Consider the following 19202-nt stretch of genomic DNA (forward strand, 5'->3'; position numbering starts at 1 on the left):
AAGCTTATAAGCTCTTGGAGCTTATTTTTGGAGCTTATAAGCTATTTAAGAGCTTATTTTGTCAAACACTTTGAAGGAGTTTATAAGAGCACCTCCAGCGCTCGTTGTGAGCGCTGGATCGACGCGGGGCGAGGAGGCGGGCGACGCACTGGAGACCCGGCCAAATGCGAAGGTGTGGCGAGGCGGAGACCCGGGGCGAAGGCGTGGAGTGTCTGGCGCGTCCGGCGGACGCGCCCATTTTTTTAAAAAAAAATTCGAAATTCGATTGTTTTTTTTAAAAAATGACCGTTTGATATATATATATTTTAAATGACCGTTGCTTCCAACAGCTGAATTCAACATTTTTTTTCCCTTTATCTATATATATCACAACTCTTCTCCATTCATTTCATTATCTAAAAATCATCTCCACATCAAAAAATTCTCTACAAAAAATGTCTTTCTCCTCATCAAGCCACGAGGACGAGCGACGTGCTGAAGAATTTTCCAATCTTGTGCAAGAATTTAACCAAATTGTTCAAGATATTGGTGATCCAGATGAGCAACCTCGTCGTCGGCGATGAAGCGAGCGGAAGAAGGCCTTCATTCGTCGGGACCGTGAAGCCGGCGCTGTACGTTTGCACGCGGATTACTTTGATGAAAATCCGGTCTACCTCGACAACATCTTCCGCCGCCGACTTCAGATGCGTCGTGCGTTGTCGTATCGTTAATGTCGTCGCATCCGATCTATACTTCCAACAACGTACGGATGCACTTGGGAGGCCAGGCTTCACGCCATTGCAAAAATGCACTGTCGCTGTTCGTATGCTAGCTAACGGTGGGGCAGCGGACCAATACAACGAGTATCTCCGGATTGCAGAGTCCACCGCGTTGGAGTGCTTGCGCAGATTCAGTCGAGCCATTATTCAACTCTTCGGCACGGAGTACTTGAGGAGGCCGACTTCCGTTGACTGCCAACGGCTTCTAGCAATGCACGAAGCGAAACACGGCTTCCCGGGAATGCTAGGGAGCCTTGATTGCATGCATTGGGCGTGGAAGAATTGTCCAACGGCATGGCAAGGCGCATACACTCGCGGCGATCAGGGGGAACCGACCATCATCCTCGAAGCCGTCGCCTCGCAAGATCTATGGATCTGGCATGCTTTTTTTGGGACTCCTGGTTCGAACAATGACATCAACGTGCTCAACAACTCGACGTTGTTCAACGATCGGCTGCAAGGAATGGGGGTGCCGGTCACATATCAAGTCAACAACGCCTACTACACAAGTGGGTACTACTTGACTGACGGCATCTATCCCAATTGGCCTGTATTCGTGAAGAGTCCTACACATCCGACGGATCCGAAGGGGATGAGGTTCAAAGTGATGCAGGAAGCGGCTCGCAAGGATATTGAACGAGCCTTCGGCGTCCTTCAAGCTCGTTGGGCAATCGTCAAAGGCCCATCGCGTCTTTGGAGCAAGGAGGCGATGAGCGACATCATGTTCACGTGCATCATTTTGCACAACATGATCATCGAAGACGAAGGCGAGCAAGCAACACAGTGGGAAGAAGACGCCGACGAAGCTTCGAGTAGCGCCGCCTCTCAACCTCGTGCCGGTGCTCCGCCGGATTTTCGTTCATTTGTTGCTAGACAAGCATCCATGCTCGCCTCACTTTGGACTTGAAGGAGCATATTTGGTCTCGTTTTGGTCCGATTGAGCCCTAGAAAATTATTGTAATTTTTTTTATTATTATTGTATTTAAATTATGTCTTTAAATTATTGTAATGTAGAATTTTAATTTTAATAAAATTTGAATTTTAAAAATAAAAGTATAGAAATATGAATTTTGTGGAAATGATGATTTAAGCACCCACCTAAGACACAATGCATTGGAGAAGAGTGTGTCTTAGGTGGGGCCCACTCCTAAGACACCCCTCTAAGACACCACCGTTGGAGGTGTTCTAAGCTCCTCAAAACAGGTCGCGTAAAGTTCGAACTGCAGCGGCCTGCCCCAAATCCACTCACTACTTTCTTATTCTCTAACTAAGCCATTGGGCCATTTAAATCAGCCTGAAACTTCATCTCATTTAGATAAAAAAAATTATTTGACGTTATAGTTTAAAAAAACCAAGAAACTATTGCATATTGCATATACTTTATATTGAAGTGATAATATTGAGATAATTTATCAGAAGAATTTCTACATATCAAGTCAAATTACAGTAGAAAAATAAGTGTACATCACATGACAAATTATTCCTTTTCTTTTTCTCCACCTCTTTTATCTGCAACAAATCAAAGAAAGTCAACAAAACATGTTTTACTAAAAGTTAATAATAATAAATTATTCTGAAAATTCATCATAAAAATAAAAATATGAACTTTTTGGAGTCGAGCACATCGTGCTTATTAGAAAATTGATAATTGAAAAAGAAAAAGATTCTTTGTCATGAGCCAAAGCAACCCCACAGCATACATAAAATTTATAAAAGCTCACAGTGTTTGGTTGTGTTGGAAGGTGAGTAGAGCCGAGTATTGAATATCATCTATTTCCCCTATAAGAATTGCATCATTTAATTTGCTTTTCTCCAACATGATCGTCATCCTACGATATTTTTTTAATTTCAATCTGGAAAAGAGATACATGTGGGATTCACGAAATTAAAGATTTTTTTTTTGAGCCAGAAATTGAAGATTTTTTAGTTGGAAACTAAGAAAGATGGTTTTAAATTGTTGAGCATGCAATTAATAATAAATGGTACCAAAATCGATGCGTATGCTATGCCTCCACCACCAAGAGTTGGTCCTTGTCATCTTCATCGATGAAATCCTGCATTTGATCATGCTCTACTTCTACTTCTACTTCTACTTCTACTTCTTCTCCACCTTCTCTCTCCATCATCAGCTCATCTACCCGCGGCTTCAGCTGCTTCCTCCCGATGTCCAATGCTTCCATTTCAGAGTTGATGTGGTGTGGATGCTTCAAATTGTAAAGAAACCACACACAAATGGCAACAACCACAAATATCTGAAGGGCATGCTTCACCTTCAAGCTTTTACCCCTCACATTCCTGCTCGCAGATTGCTTCAGCATCCTCGCATTACAAATTCACCACTCCTTCTATATCAAATATAAAGAAATTAAGAGAATCAAATCACTTGCAAAAGTGTAAGCATTGATTCTCGAATATTAATCACAACATTATCTTTGTGCTTATCATTTATAAGTGGATAGCATAGTGAGTTGATGTGGAGAAGCTTGTTATCTTTGCTAGTAGAGATTGGTTGTAAAAATGAGTGGATATGAAAATGTTGGTAGTTTGAGATATTTAATATGAGAGCCGGAAGAGTGGTCAGAGCAACACAAGTAAATGACTCCAACAATTAATGAGTGAAAAAATCGACAACAAATTAACTAATTTGTATTGGCAAATGGTAAATATTAATTGGACCTCTATTGTGGTTCCAACTGCCCACTTGCTTCTTCTAGTCTTGTACTTTGTTCATACTTCGTCCCATTTTTTTTCACTTAGGGCGTTCTCTTCTATGAAAAATTAGTATGGAAAATGTTTACTTTTATATTTTCATATATTATGGATAATTTTTTTTTCGACAAGATGTTTTTTTTGCCAGCCACTAATCCCTTATTTTAATATATCCTTATGTTTTAGATTTTTCGACTTTAGAGAACATGAGATAAAAAAACGACAAATAAAATGTACTAAAATTCCCATATTTTTGTATCACTCATTTTTCTTATGAAAAAATCGAACCTAAAAAAGCACCCTTAACAGAAATTAATGTATGCATCATTATGTGAAAAAGTGAATATTTTTTATGAGTAAATAAAATTTGAAATGTAAGAGTAAAATATAAAATACTAGAGCATATCTTAAGGGCCGGACAACACAAGCGGAGAGTGAATTCTACACGAAAAGGGAGTGCATTAATCGAGAGCCAAATCCAACTAATGACATTAAAAGTGATAGAAATTCAAAGTTTTGGTTTCTACTTAGTCGAAAAAGTTAGGTTTTTCGTATTTTGAAGTCAGAAAGATGTGTTAGTAGTATGTTTTTGAATCAGACTTCAGTTTGGACTCCAACGTCAATATCATTAGGGGACGTTTATTTTGAAAGATTAGCCTTGATTGATAAAAATAGTAATGTTAATCCCTTATTTGCTTTGATGGATTGCAACTTTATAATATCTCAATGCCCTTTATTATTTCTATCATTCAAATTAATTTTATTTATTTTTATCCCACCAAAAGAATGAGATTTGAGTAATCCTACTCTTGAAGATAAAATTATTCAATCATACAAAGTAAACGTCTCTTATTATATAAGGGCTAGAGATAATCTGTACAGTGGAATTACTTACTAATAAGTTCCATGGGTGTAAAAGTAAAATGTCGTCATAAAATTCATTCTTTTATATAAAACACCCAATTTCTCCATTTTCATATGAAACACTAAAACACACAAGCTTAGAAATTAAACAGCCAAGTATCAATTGAAAAAATTCGGTTGGGCCTTGCGCGGGCTTTTGCCCAGTAAGAGCTGATTTGAGCCCACCTATTTGATCTCATGGGGCGGCCCATACTAGACCTAGGCCGAGTTGACTAATGGCCCAACTCTTGAACCTCATATGCTCATATCAAATTATCAATCATACAAGTCAACACAATTACGATATCACATGGTAGCAAAAATTCAAACCAGAAAAAAAGATAAATTAAAAAAAAAGTTTAGAATTTGTTAGCATCCCAAGTCAGAATGGCCCGTGCGAAAGCGATATTTGAGCGTTACAATCACGTGTTGGTTATGTTCTATAATGCAAAAAGCTGCACTCCATCAATTTTCTACTGATCTCCTCTTCCATTTTAATTGATTATAAAATCATTCCACACGCGTCGCTATCATTTCTTCACAGTTTTTTTTTTTTTTTTTTTTTTTTTTTTTTAAGATAACCTCAAGCAATGCATCGGTTGATTGACATACAAGACTCCTCTTCCCTCCAATGTGATGCTCTATTCCCACCATTTTCTATAATTTTCTACTTTACTGCAAAGTCGTGTTTCATATTTTCATGGCAGAACAAGAAAAACAAAACAAATGGTCCTTGCAATAAATTTGTAAGAGAAATTAATACATGGAAAAATTTATCATCAAATGAAGCAAATATTAATAGAGTGGATTTTTAAAATGGCCACTTTCATATTGTAAAGATAAAAAATGTCCACTAAAATAAAAAACTTAAAAAATGTCCACTGTTACTAAAATACCCTTCACATTAAAAATTAAAAAAATGTCCACTTTACATCACCCCTTTAAAAAATCCCGCAATTCACAACCTGTGTGAATTCACAACCAAAAATTTTTGGTTGTGAATTCACACTGGTTGTGAATTCACAATTCACAACCAATCGAATTCACAACCAAAATTGTTTGTTTGTGAATTCACAACCAGTCGAATTCACAATCAAAATTTAATTCACAACCACATTTTTTTGATTGTGAATTCACAACCTAAATTTAATTCACAATAAGAATTTTTTGGTTGTGAATTCACAACAAGAATTTATTTTGGTTGTGAATTCAAGCAGTTGTGAATTTGAGTTTTTAAAGTTTGAATTCACAACTGAAATTAGAATTTATTTTGGTTGTGAATTCGAGTTTTAGTTGTGAATTCGAGAATATTAAGTTGTGAATTCATCGAGCTGATTGTGAATTCAAAAACATTAAGGTGTGAATTCATCGAATTGATTGTGAATTCATAGATCTAGTTGTGAATTTAAAAATATTAAGTTGTGAATTTATAGATGTGATTGTGAATTTAAGAAAATTAAACTGTGAATTCATAAATCTCATAAACATCATTGCAAAACCGCATCTTGAAATAGCTTCAACATCTCATTGAGGACTTCCATCAAACATGTTGCATTCAATATCATTACGTGAGAAAAGAAAAAAAACTTTAGTCCAAGGGAATCAAATCTACATCCCATCTAGGAAATTCTCGTCAATTCAGTAGTGAATAAACAAAAAACACAGTAAATAGCACCAGAATTTATTCCAAATGTCGAACAAATGTAGCAAAATAGGTTGAGCCGAACGTTCCGCCGCGCCGGCAGCCTCCGTGCGCCGGCGGCGGCTGAGCCACCTGCTGCAAATCATGACCTCAGCTCCTCCAATTTTACTTCCGCCGACTCCGATCTGAGCTCGTACGAAGCGGCGTGCCGCTCCGACCCCGACCTCCAAAACTTCGACTCGAAGCTCCAGATCCGCACAAGCCGCGCCATCAACTCCATCTCCGTGGTCCTCGACGTCCGCTCCCTCCCCCTCGACTCCCTCCGCGAAGTCACCGAATACCTCCTCGAGATGAACCAGGAGGTCGTCACAATCACCCTCCAAAACAAGCGCGACATTTGGAAAGACGACGAATTCTCCGATCTCGTCGTCTTCGAGAATTGCCTCCTCACCTTGGATTTCTGCACCACCCTCGATTCGTGCCTCAAACGCGTCGCGGTGGTGGTGGCTGTGCGGCGCTGCCGCTGCGATTGCCGGAGATTGAATGGCGGCAGCGCGGCGAGAGGAGAAGGAGAGGGAGGGAGAGAGAGAGAGAGTTCAGCGACAGAGAGAGAGAGTATGCGACAGAGAGAGCACGAGAATTTTAGATTTTTGGGAGAAGGGCATTTCTGACTTTTCAATCAAAAAGTAGACAGTTTTTATTATTTTTATCTTAGTGGACAATTTTTATCTTTACAATATGAAAGTGGATAGATTTATATATTTACTCATATTAATATATACACATACACATATACGAAATTATATATATAGATAGAGAGAGAGAGACATGGTTAGGCCCCTCCAGGGTTGAAATATGAATCTCCGCATTTACATTTCCAACACATTGGCTTATAGTTTGAAATATAATCTCCTCTTGAATATGCAATGATATTAATTCTTGGGATTGGATGAAAATGCAAGTGTTTTTGGGAGATGAATTCCTTTGAGGGCACAATTGGAACCTGAACTGCCTCGCACTCTCCACAAGACTTGCATCTTTTATTATCACATCTTGGAGGCTTTGATCCTATCACTGCTACCATTTTCATCACCTTTTCTTCATTTATTCTCTGCATCTACACACACATATAAGAATTCGTTATAATTCTTGCTGTGAAACACATTATTTAGGGGGTGTTTACGTTAATAAAAGTTAATCATCTATTGTTTACTAAGATAGATTCATATCCTAAGGTCCTCCAAAACTTAATTATAGTAGAATTTCCGCCAAAAAGTAGAATTTAAGATAACTTGATTCTTATCCCAATTAATTGAATGAGAGAGATATTTCAAGAAACCTTACCATTCTGAGATCGGGCAGTTGTCTTCCTGAAAAAAATGCAATAATAGATAGATAAATAATGTCGCTCGTAGCTATATATATGCTTGATAGAAATATGTGTGTGCTTGTAAATATAGTTTGGAGAAATAGACAGTTAATTGCAAGATTAGTTAATTACCTTGAGCCATGAAATGGAGTGGATTTAAAGTTGGCGAGAGTAAAAGTTCCAATGCCAGCAAATAATGAATCATGCAGGCCATTGAATTTTTTGAAGGAGGGAAAAAAGTTACAGTTCTAGAATAGCAAAACTGAAAAGCTCAAATATTTCTAAACTTCTTAAAGGATCGATTTCGGAGAAAAGAATCTACAAGAATAAATGATTAAATTCAATAACTTCAATGATTGAAGTTGCAAGACAAAAGGGTATTCTGCAAAAGGTGGAGAGTGAAAACAACAAGAGAAAAACCCCCCAAAAGAGAAACGACCTTTTCATCGTGTCCTAGTTTTATGAGCCCTATATAAGTGGATATACAAAATTAAGAAAGACAGCTGCAAAATATATAAGGGAGTGATACCAATAATAAAAAGGGAGTATTTTGTTTTTTCAAAATTACGTACCTACAAAAAAGATATAATTAATGGTGACATGCATTTTGTTACGTTTATTGCGTCAAGAAAGATAGGGATTTGTGAGTGAGTTGGTGGGGTATGGGATTTCATTTTCATGTGTTGCGAATTTTCGTTGTGTCCCCACCATATATATTTGAAAATGAATACACCGTCGACATGCAAGTACCTAATTTGATTTTTAGCAAAAATTGTCATCACATTTCCCCTAATAAGATCTTCGGGATTAGGTCTAATCGAATTTTGGATCTTATAACAATTTGACTTATATGATGTTTTGCAGCGCTATTTATTTTAGATATAGCTTATAATTAAGCTCCAATAATTTACAACATAACATATTAAATTAAAGTACTTAAATAATTGAGCTTATAAGTTAAAGAGAAAAAAATACAAGTTAAAACGAGAAAATTGAAAAGAGATTCAATTAATAGAATATATAATTAATGAAAATAACAAACTATAATAAATGATTGTTTCTTATAAGAGTATGAAAAGATAAATTGGAGTTGGGAAACATATTTTTAGAAAAAAATTATAGTAAGTTGTTAAGGAATTTATTTTACTCAACACTTTATAAAAGTTACTATAAAACATTAAAAATATATATATAAGCTCAACCAGTCACCCCCTTAATATTATGTGATGTTGTTTATCAAATTAAATCAACTTCGAGCATCATCCTGCAATATGGGTTAATAGTGTTGTATGTCCTGAACTTTCAGTGTTTTCCACAAAATGTTCAAAATGTTCCGAACTTTCATTTTCTCCTAAAAATTCCTGAACTTTCAATTTTTTTTCATAAAATATTCCACTATACAAAATTCGATGAAAAAAAGATGAATTATCTTATCGAAAGAAATATTTTGGGGACCGCCATTGTTGAAAAACCATATTGGGAACCACCATTGTTGGAAAACGCTGAAAGTTCGAGGTTTTTTTTTTTATCATCTTTTCGTCATTAAATTTTGTATAGTGGGACATTTTATGGAAAAAAACTGAAAGTTTAGGGTTTTTTAGGAGAAATGAAAGTTCGGGATATTTTGTGGAAAATGCTGAAAGTTCGGGACATAAAACACTATTAACCCTATTAATGTATAGCTTACCTATTTTGGATTAATTGTTTCAAATAAGGGATCGAGTGTTGGTTCAAATATTTTTTTTTTTAATTCTTTTTCTTGCACTAAACTTTACATTCAATAAATATATTGCAAATTACTTTATAAATTTAATGTATAAGAATATCATTATAATCATAATTCTCATAATAAGAATTACTACAAAGTTTTTATTTTAACCACGCACTATTCAAATAAAAGTAATTTCAGTTGTAATGAACAAGTAATATTGATGTGCCAGAATTTATTTATCTAGAATATGTGTGCCTGTATATACTCTTGTCTTGACTCCTCTAGCTGGGAACCGTTACTATCTAAGGACCCATGCTTTTAAAATTTTGTGTATTGGTATTTTACTATGTTTGGTTAATTCTCAAAATCACAGCGATAACAACCTTTCAAGAACCCCTCTGTCAATTTTCTATTTATTCCTTTATATATCTTTCTTTTTCATAAATTCCAGTATAAATTAAAAAAATAGAAAAATATTTGAAGTTGGAATGTTGGAAGAACATTCCTTCTTCACTAATGTTGTGCTTATGGCGAAGTGAATAAATATTTGCAAATTTTGGACGTTTAGTTATGATTGTTTTATAGTTTGGTTGAAAGCTTGTTGCGAAAGGAACTGTATAAAAACTCATATGAAAAACTGTTTTTTTTTTTTGGAGAGAACATATGAAAAACTGTTACTAATTAAAAAACTAATAATTCCACTTTTCACTATTTTTGAACACTCTAAAAATTGTAAAACTTGTTTCCTTTGGATAATCTCCTATTTTCAATGTACTATATACTCCCTCCGTCCGCCAAAAGTGTACCACTTTGGCTAGGCACGGGATTTAATAAAATTGGTAATGATTTTGATGTAGTGGAGAAAGGGTCCCACCACTTTATGAGATGTGTGGTTGAAATTGAATTTGGAGTGGTTTTTTTGTAAATAAAGAGTGTTTGTAAGGATAAAATATTAAAGTGGATGGTGGGACCATTTCCAAAAAAGGAAAGTGGTATACTCTTTGCGGACGCCAAATATAGTAAAAATGGTACACTTTTGGCGGACGGAGGGAGTATTAAAGTATAATATCCAATGAAATTTTATAAGGGTACACACAAATCTGCAGCTAAGATAAGAGGTGGACCAGCCTAGCCTAGCAAAGGTAAAAACATTGCTTGCTAGCTCGGTTTATTATTATTTTAAATTTAATATAACATCTATGTGAAATGAAATTTCATAAGTTGTTATGGCAGCCTTAGTGGGATCGGAGATGGACCAGCCTAGTCTAGCAAATGTTAAAATATTAATTGCTTCCGTTGGTACAACTTGGACTATTATTTTTCAGTGGTTAACATGACCTGTAGGCTGTATCTGCGATAAACTGTCGCAACAAATTAATAAAATAATAAAGAATAATTTTGACTCAATTTGGATTTCAGATACGATTTATATGTTTCGACAATGACAACCACGATACATTTTTTTTTTTTACAACCATGATACATTTAGAGGGTGTTTAATTTATAAGCTCCTTCAAAGTGTTTGACAAATTAAGCTTATAAATAGTTTATAAGTTCCAAAAATAAGTTTAAAGAGCTTATAATAAGTTCCTCTACCCCAACTTATTTTTTTATAATCTCATATGTGACAATCATTTTACTATTATTTTTCAAATATAATTTATTATTTTCATCATATATCATTCAAGTTTATTTTTCTTCGATTTTTTCTCTCTAAAAAATATTTTCTCTGTCTAACTTATAAGTTCAATTATCCAAACACTTGGACAACTTATAAGCTCTTAAAAATTACATCTTATAAGCTCTTGAAATATCGTATAAGCTCCAAGAGCTTATAAGCTCTTTAAAATGAGCTTAGCCAAACACCCTCTTCGAATTAGAGAAGGTGCACTATATGTACTATTCCATCGGTCCCAAATAATTTTGACCTATTTTTTTATTGAGTTATCTCCTTTTTTTTTTTATAAATAAAAATTGTATTCACGCATAAGGATGCAATTCAAAAGCGAGATACAAATTTTACAACATATATCCCTTAATTTTTTTAATAAAGTCCTTAAACATGTGGATCATCACTTTTATTCCTCTAATTTAATTCTCCTTTAGATCCGTGCTGAAAATAAACAGGTCAAGATTATTGGGAGGGAGGAAATATTGTTGTTAGAACGATATAACATGAATAAATTTTTAAAATTAAGTTGAATATCTGTACGAATTGAAATTAAAGTATTTACACCTCAAAATTTTACAGCATCAGATCAGTAGTTCTGCTGCAGAAAATAATACAAAGTGAGATCCAAAATCCACTATAACTATTCTACAAATGGACTCCATGCTATGGCTATGCATCTTCTGTTGAGAAACAACTACTCTTTCCCTATCTCTTTAGATGTTTGCATCAGGGCAACATTAGCAACTTGCACACAACTGCTTTCATTATATACACTCTAGATAACTTGATACACTCTCTTACAGTTGAAAGTTATCGATCATATGTTGTATTACATCCGCACCGTCAGAATTGATGCATTGAGTTTTAACCTATCAGAGAAGAATGAAAGTGGTTATGATATTTTCTCCATCTTCACTAACCAATGTAGAAGATAATACTTTTAGGTCAAAAAATGATACAGAGAAATAGTCTGATGCAGAAAGCTTATTATATCAGTTGGGATATTACAGTGTGAAGGAATACTCTTTATACATCAAGAAACAGTTATGGATCTTAGAAGATCTTAATAAACTTGCCTGAATTGTGTTATGGGCAAGAAGTCTTTGCACACCTCCGTTGAAGTTGACATCGACTCGCTCCCAGTTCAGACTAGTTAGCCCTCTGATCATCGTCTCTACAATGTAAATAGAAATTGAATGTCAACAACCTGTCACAGCTTTCTGCCAATAACATTCCTTCCCGTCATGTTGCAGGGACAACGTCGTTGTAAGAAAATCAATAAGTTCATTAACACAGACGACCGTTGTCCCAGTCAATTTGCATATCATGCTGATCAGAGACGTGGGAAAAGAAACAGTGTATAGCAAACAAGGGACTTCAGTAGAGCTAGCCAAATGAAATTTACTAGTTCAAGTTAATTTGATGGATCGAGGAGTTTCCCTTATTGCTGTCAATTTACTCAGTTCTCTTCATAATATTAATAGCAGACTTTATATTAGTTATAGCATCAGAAAATTTGTTGAGTAGAAAGAAACACAAAAACTAAGAATTTTGAACCTAAATGTGACTTTAAATATATTTCAAAAACACACACCTTCCATATCCCTGGTTCTGCCTCTAGCAACTTTGACTTCTAAGGAAACTTCTCCTTGAGGGCTGACGGCATTTGATTTTTCCTCGTTGACAATATGGGGGTATTTAGCATTTCTCACGAGACTCCGACGCTGCAAAAACACACAGTGAGATGTTTGACTCCCTACATGCATAGATCAGCAGTATATCTGGTGATCTGTACCTTTGGGAGCTCACTCCGACGACGCAATGATGATGAACTCCACCCCACAAGATCTAGGTTTATTGTCAAGGACATTATACAAAGGGGAATATCAAAGTATGAAGAAGGAACTCTTGCAAGCAATTGAGGAAAATCCATAACTTTTTGAAACTAGTGACTAAAAGTTTGAATCTATTCAATGACAAAATTAGGCTACAGCTTATAGATAAAGATGAAGGCAAAGGAAAATGAGACATTGCAAAACATTATTAGGATACTGTCAAAGCGTACATTTGCATAGGCAGCACGCCTCTTGAATGACTGCAATGCAGATCTGCAGCGAGCATCAAGGTTGAAGAATTTTCAGTCATTCAATTAGCATTACTTGAAAATCTGAAGAACCTAAAAAAAACGATAAAGAACTCACATAAATTTAAGATCTTCAGAGTCGCTGCTCATTCTCAGAAGAATGGGAGCTTTTCCATCATCAGAATCATTCAAGAATAAATGCTTCCCTGTTCTACCTAGTAGAAATGAAGCACGGGATGCTAATTTCTCCATGGTGTAGAGCCCACAGAAAGCTGGAACCTGCAAGGGAATAGGGCTTACTAACCTGAGTAACATTTGATAGAACTTATTGGGATACACCACATTAAATAGAATTAACCATTAAGACAGAGTATATGCTACAAAGCTAGAATACCTGTTTATGCCCCCTCGAACCAAGATGCGGCGTTGCAAAGGTAATGAAGTTCACAGGTTCAAGCCCAGCAATATATCCCCTTTGTTTCTCCTCCAGAGATGATCTATGTGACTCATCCCCAACATGTTCACCATTTTGTTCACCATGTTTTGGTGTTACATTTTGTTGGTAAAGCACAGCAATGGCGTATCTTGCTATCACGCCACCAAGTGAGTGACCTAGAAAAGAAATCTTTTGAAGCTTTGGATGACGCCCGACAACAGAAATCACCTGACAAGCGAATAAGGCAAACACACCTTTAATTAAGCTCTTGTTACAAAAGCTTCTCATTCAAAGCAGCAGATCAAGTCATGTATTGGGATGACTGGTAAAAGATTTTTTCAAAACGTTCATTACAAACCTCATCAGCTAATCTCTTCCCCATAACATCAACACCATCAAACGTCAACATTGAAGTATTAGACTGACTGCCTGGATTTATCATGTTCATCAAGATTAGGTTAAGATTTAAAGCTTTTGACTTCACTCAATACAACTCATATGCACATAAGTGAACTCATAATTTTCATAAGATCACAAAAATCTATTACATCTTGGAACAAGTGTGTTACTGAAAAATCTCTAGATTTATTTCAAACAAACAGTACCAGACAACCTTCACATTTGGAGAATCAAGATATAAAAGTTTCAAGAATTCATATCGTAATACACCATCTTATATGATAAGAGAAAAATGGTTGATTATTAAAAAGGAGCAGGGGTTTAGCCAATAAAGTTGCATACAAATTCCAACTGAATATTGAAATTGCTGCAGAATATATGCATAATCTGTTCAAAAACCATCCAGTCAAAACAAATCAAAAATAATTTGCTTACTTCATATGAATCCAATTCTACTTATACCATCTCTAAAACAGGAAACTGCGCGGGACGAGATCCTACAAGATCTAGTCGGAAAGGAAATCTACAATGCAACACCGGGGCTATGCAATCAATAACATCAATTTCTGTAACTTCAATTGATCAAGTAAAAGGAATGAATTCATAAGATTGGCTTTAGCCCTCTCAGTGACTATTTAATTCAGTCACTCTAGTTCCACTTGAATCATCAAATTTGGATATACAACAGAAATCAACTGTGCTTAATAACCTAGTAACAGAAATCAATTGTGCAACAGCAAGCACATGGATCAAGTTTGGGCATTTCATCATTTCATAATAATTGAATAAAAGGAGTGCTAAACACGTCAGAATGAGTAAGGTTGTTAAGGTGCTAGTCTTTCATCTCCCACATCAACACGATGCAGTACCAATACAAAATCGCAACCAGAAACAAATACAAAAATTGAGCTCACAATGTACTATAACGTCATCTGGATACGCCTTCATGAACTGCTTTGCTGCATACCTCCAATTTTGAGCACTGCAAACCACATCAAAATATTATACTAATCCTACTGAAATATCATTGTCCTTGAACAAATTTAAATATAAATAGGAAAAACGGAGAAAGGTTTGAAGCTCAGAGATGTATAAATATCGTTACTAATTTTTCTACCTTACCTTCCAATAATCCCATTGATCGTAACAACGAGGTGCGTCGGTGAGTGGTCCCTCCCCTTGCAAGCAGCCTCCATGTCGAAACCACCGTCGGCGGCTGGCGTCTCCACCGCCGGAACGCTGTCGTCTACTCTCATACACGGAAATCTCGGAATAAAGCTCAACTTCTTCTTCTCTTCCTTTTTCATGGTGTTCCGACTGCCAAGCTTGTTTTCCATCTCTCTCTCTTCTTTCACACTTTGTGCTCTGTTATTCTCCGTCTCCATTGAAGTATGGTGGTCGAAATGTATGATTGATTACCAAATGTGTTTCTGTTGAGAAGTTAGTTAAAGAAATGGAAGCGCCATGGCTGACTTGAAAGGCGTACGATTCAACGCATTTGAATCAATTACTTCTAGAAATGGCGCATTAATTAATTTTCTCCAAAATCGTTTCTAGAGAAAAGCATTAGGGGTAAGATTGTCATTCAATTTGTCAAGATTCTGGTACTCTAGTTAATGCTTTTCGTGTTGTGTGCAATAAGCATCAAATAGAAATAGTTATGCTATGGACCAATGGTGGGCACGGTCCTACATAATCATGTACTAATATAAAATAGTTTGAATCGTTACCAAATTATAATAATCCTAGTTTTGCAGCATCTTGAACGACCAAGGAGACATGTCACTTCTACATTACACCTTTAAATCGCTCTTGTATTTATTTCTTCTATTTTGGATATATTGAAACCCCGCCCCCGAAACAAAAAGAAAAAAAACATGACTTATGTGTGAGTGCATGATTGATTATTAATTTACCATGTGAAACTGATTTTACATGAAACCGCCTCTTAATTTATTACTATGATGTTGATTACATTTAGTCTCTCGAAATTCTATACACGTAATTTCTTACTTCTTTTTTCGTACTTCCTTTTTGAAAATTTGCTATACATCTAAGTCCGTCCCTATAAAAAGAAATTATGCTTGGATAAAAATAATTTGGCTGCAAAACTGTTGCAATAAAAAAAGTGTGTTGATAAATTCTCGAAAATTTAATTAAATCACTGGTCAATATTTCAGAATCTGAGTAGAGATGATGGACAAAAGATTTTATACATATGAGTCAGATTAACAAGATCCACTAATTATGAGCTATTAGATTAAGACTGTATCTGAAGATGTCCATATTATGTAACAGTTCAAAGCCATTTATTTTATTTAAATCATTTATTGGAAATTGTTAAATTTTGAACTAGAATAATGATTTTAAAATAAAGTTAGACCTCACAACTAAAATTTACATTCACAAGTGGAATTATGTTTAATTTTTTTTCTTTAAGAATGAATTATTTTAATTCTTAAAGAACCCTAAATAAAGAGAATTTCCAAAACTCTTCTATCGGCCAAAAGTTTCCCAGCGATGATCTTCTGCCAGTTGAACGGTTTAGGGTGATAGTCCAAGGCCGGCAACTCCAGCGACGGGCAAGAAGTGGACGCGATATTATTGAAGCAATATATTTGAGTTTGAGATATTATTCTTAAAGAAAAAAATCAAGTAAGAATCACGGTTGACAGGGGAGTTTTGGATTCCAGCATGGATTTTATTCTTTTAAATGACATGGTATAAAACGATGTCGTTTTGTTCCATGTCATTTAAGAAAACATATATACAAATTATGCGTTGGCATCTGTCGAGCCACATCATAATTCCGGGAATCAAAAAATGGATGCGGGATAATTTTTATACGAACTTAGTTTGGGGTTTTAGATGATATTATTTTGATAATATGGGTATAGTTAATATGAAATTTACCCTTAATTTAATTAGTATAAATATTAAATTTAATGAGTAATGTATAATAATAATTAAACTTGTATATTAATAATAATAATTAAATTTATAGACTGTGAAGCAAATAATTTAAGTTAAATCTCATTTTGAGTATATAACACAAAATCATCAATATAACAAAATTAATAGTCGTAATTTAATATAACGATTTTGGGCTCTTAAAAGTCCAAACTATATTATTATTAAAGGTTCATATTTAAATAGCTTAAAATTAATTAAAAAGTTAAAATATTATAACAACAAATATATTTAGATAAAAAAAATCCTAGACACATAATTAAATAAATCTATATAAAATTTTAAATTCCAATTTATATATATATATATATATATATATATATAGCTAATTCATTTTAATATTAATATAAATTTTATTCTCTTAATTGCATTAAAAACTGCTGCTTATAATTTAAAAATATTAAAATTTAAAATAATTATAACTAAACAATCATGCAAATTTTTTTAAAAGGAAAAAAAATGACATATACTTATTTTTTCATCAACAAACGAAAACAAAATGAAAAAGTATGATGTTGAACATTAGAGACAAATGAGGGAGAACATAAATTAATTTTGATACTTTAAATATAAAACTTATTCATTTTAAATTAACTTTTTATAAATTTTAAATCGAATTAAAGATCTTTTCGTATCTTTAATTTAACATACACATTGAATATTTTCATGAATCAAAGTTAGCGATTTTTGAAATAATTAAAATATAAAAAGAAAAAAGAAGAGACATAAAATTTGGTGGAAAAATTGAGAGAAAAGAGAAAATTTGACGGTAAAAAGTGCATCTTTTAGAATATAAAATATGAACCATTTTTAGCCCTTAGATCATCAAGATCCACGGTTGATTCATCACCTTGTTGGATGAATTCATGGTCCCGAGTTCGAATCTTATAGGTAGAAAAAATTTATTTTCGCAATTCATACATTTACACACAGCGAATTCATACATGTTCTACATAGAATTCATACATTTTAGCTAGTTCGTATTTTATATGTTAAGAAGTGTTAATACTCTAGCCCTGCCCTATATATATATATATATATATATATATATATATATATATATATATATATATATATAAATGAAAACGGCATTAATTCTAGTAATTAATAAATTAAAAATGAAGCGCAACAAAAAAGAATTAAATAAAACAAATTGAATATGTGTTCTCTTTTTATAGTAGAGAATATGTTCTCTTTTTTATTAGAGTAAAAAATATGTTTACGAATGATACTTTTAATATATGTAAATGATACATCGTAAATGATATTTTAAATAAAAATAAATGATATATTATAAATTACACTTTTAATGCACATAAATTACACTTTTGAATGAAACGATAAATGCTTCGTAAATAACGTACATTACAAATAATAATTTTAATAAAAGGAAATGATATTTTTAATATATGTAAATAATAATTCGTAAATAATATTTTGTATAAATATAAATAATATCTTATAAAAATAAAAATGAAATAGAATCAGGGATCAGTGTCTTGAAGCCCAAGTGCCCAACTCTCCCCAAAAGAGAATTCCAACTTAAAGCCCAACTCTGTATCTGCAGCGCACCGTGACCATGAGGCAAATATCGAGTGGGATTGGCTATGGGTCTAAACTGGCGGAGTGTAACTTCTTTTTCTTAAAAAAAAATAAAAAATTACACAGGTAAATAAGAAAATAAATAGATTGAATATTAACCGCCTATCGCTATGTCAACACACGCACGATAAAATGTACCTTGGGACGGAGTTTATGGGAGACTGCCTCTTTTTAATTGATGTGATTTAAGTAGATTTATTATGGTGATTTATGGAGCGGATTATGATTTCTCAAAGCAGATTATGGTGATTTTCGGAGTTATTATTTGTGGATGTAATTTAATGAGATTTAAAATAATTTAAAATAACGTATAAAGAAGCCTCATTGTTACACTCTTTATTATTATTATTATTATTATTATTATTATTATTATTATTATTATTATTATTATTATTATTATTATTATTATTATTATTATTATTATTATTATTATTATTATTATTATTATTATTATATATATATATATATATATATATATATATATATAGAGAGAGAGAGAGAGGCGGGTTCAAATAAAAATAATTTTTATTGTAAAAATGTAAAACTAATCCTATTTATTCATTTTGAATTTTTAATGGTTGAGATTAATTTTAGTTTTTTTTTTCTTTGTTTATACTCCTTACTTATAATTTAAGGAGGGTTAAATAATAAAATTATAATTCTATGTAATCTATAGTGCTGTTATTAAAATATTGGTTTTCAGCACAATCTATCTATTTTTTTTTTTAATCTATAGTGCTGTTATTAACATGTTTCAGTTTATTTCTGCTATCACGTTCATTGTTTTTCAAACAACATACAAGATGGATGAAATTAGTCAGTCATTTTTTCGAATTCAATATTTTTTCTGAATTTGATGTTATTGCATGAACAATGTATAGTTTATTGATCTCTTTTTTCGCCTTATTTTATGATAGATTCATGCTGATAAATTTGTATTACAGTGCA

General features: G+C 33.5%; 4 protein-coding genes across 4 annotated transcripts; 2 read left to right on the forward strand and 2 right to left on the reverse strand.

Moving 5' to 3' along the window:
- The first annotated feature begins 537 nt into the window (after positions 1-537).
- On the forward strand, positions 538-1665 carry LOC130993830 (protein ALP1-like). Its single transcript, XM_057918867.1, has one exon. The coding sequence runs from the start codon at positions 538-540 to the stop codon at positions 1663-1665; it is 1128 nt and encodes a 375-aa protein (XP_057774850.1).
- A 3092-nt stretch (positions 1666-4757) lies between these two features.
- LOC130993831 (UPF0496 protein 1-like) lies at positions 4758-6702 on the forward strand. The gene is made up of 3 exons (XM_057918868.1): positions 4758-4802; positions 6078-6521; positions 6673-6702. The coding sequence occupies exons 1-3, from the start codon at positions 4758-4760 to the stop codon at positions 6700-6702; spliced, it is 519 nt and encodes a 172-aa protein (XP_057774851.1).
- A 101-nt stretch (positions 6703-6803) lies between these two features.
- LOC130995298 (EPIDERMAL PATTERNING FACTOR-like protein 2) lies at positions 6804-7879 on the reverse strand. Its single transcript, XM_057920536.1, has 3 exons — positions 7514-7879; positions 7357-7382; positions 6804-7129 (listed from the first exon to the last, which is right to left on the reverse strand). Exons 1-3 carry the CDS (start codon positions 7593-7595, stop codon positions 6845-6847), a joined length of 393 nt encoding a protein of 130 aa, XP_057776519.1. The 5' UTR covers positions 7596-7879; the 3' UTR covers positions 6804-6844.
- Positions 7880-11263: 3384 nt separating this feature from the next.
- LOC130995299 (putative lipase ROG1) lies at positions 11264-15242 on the reverse strand. The gene is made up of 10 exons (XM_057920537.1): positions 14805-15242; positions 14597-14664; positions 13642-13712; positions 13242-13511; positions 12966-13126; positions 12817-12872; positions 12560-12612; positions 12359-12488; positions 11841-11938; positions 11264-11633 (listed from the first exon to the last, which is right to left on the reverse strand). The coding sequence occupies exons 1-10, from the start codon at positions 15065-15067 to the stop codon at positions 11562-11564; spliced, it is 1242 nt and encodes a 413-aa protein (XP_057776520.1). The 5' UTR covers positions 15068-15242; the 3' UTR covers positions 11264-11561.
- Positions 15243-19202: the final 3960 nt, after the last annotated feature.

This window comes from Salvia miltiorrhiza, chromosome 7 (genome assembly GCF_028751815.1).
Source record: "Salvia miltiorrhiza cultivar Shanhuang (shh) chromosome 7, IMPLAD_Smil_shh, whole genome shotgun sequence".
Classification (NCBI taxonomy): domain Eukaryota; kingdom Viridiplantae; phylum Streptophyta; class Magnoliopsida; order Lamiales; family Lamiaceae; genus Salvia; species Salvia miltiorrhiza.

Coding starts and splice junctions, on each gene's coding strand:
- LOC130993830 (XM_057918867.1), top strand. CDS start 538: ATGAGCAACCTCGTCGTCGGCGATGAAGCGAGCGGAAGAAGGCCTTCA.
- LOC130993831 (XM_057918868.1), top strand. CDS start 4,758: ATGGCCCGTGCGAAAGCGATATTTGAGCGTTACAATCACGTGTTG. Junction 4,803..6,077: donor AGCGTTACAATCACGTGTTG/GTTATGTTCTAT, acceptor GAACAAATGTAG/CAAAATAGGTTGAGCCGAAC. Junction 6,522..6,672: donor GCGTCGCGGTGGTGGTGGCT/GTGCGGCGCTGC, acceptor TTTTGGGAGAAG/GGCATTTCTGACTTTTCAAT.
- LOC130995299 (XM_057920537.1), bottom strand. CDS start 15,067: ATGGAGACGGAGAATAACAGAGCACAAAGTGTGAAAGAAGAGAGAGAG. Junction 14,665..14,804: donor ATCAATGGGATTATTGGAAG/GTAAGGTAGAAA, acceptor TGTGGTTTGCAG/TGCTCAAAATTGGAGGTATG. Junction 12,613..12,816: donor TGCAAATGTACGCTTTGACA/GTATCCTAATAA, acceptor CAATAAACCTAG/ATCTTGTGGGGTGGAGTTCA.
- LOC130995298 (XM_057920536.1), bottom strand. CDS start 7,595: ATGGCCTGCATGATTCATTATTTGCTGGCATTGGAACTTTTACTCTCG. Junction 7,383..7,513: donor ACTCCATTTCATGGCTCAAG/GTAATTAACTAA, acceptor CATTTTTTTCAG/GAAGACAACTGCCCGATCTC. Junction 7,130..7,356: donor AACTGCCCGATCTCAGAATG/GTAAGGTTTCTT, acceptor ATGTGTGTGTAG/ATGCAGAGAATAAATGAAGA.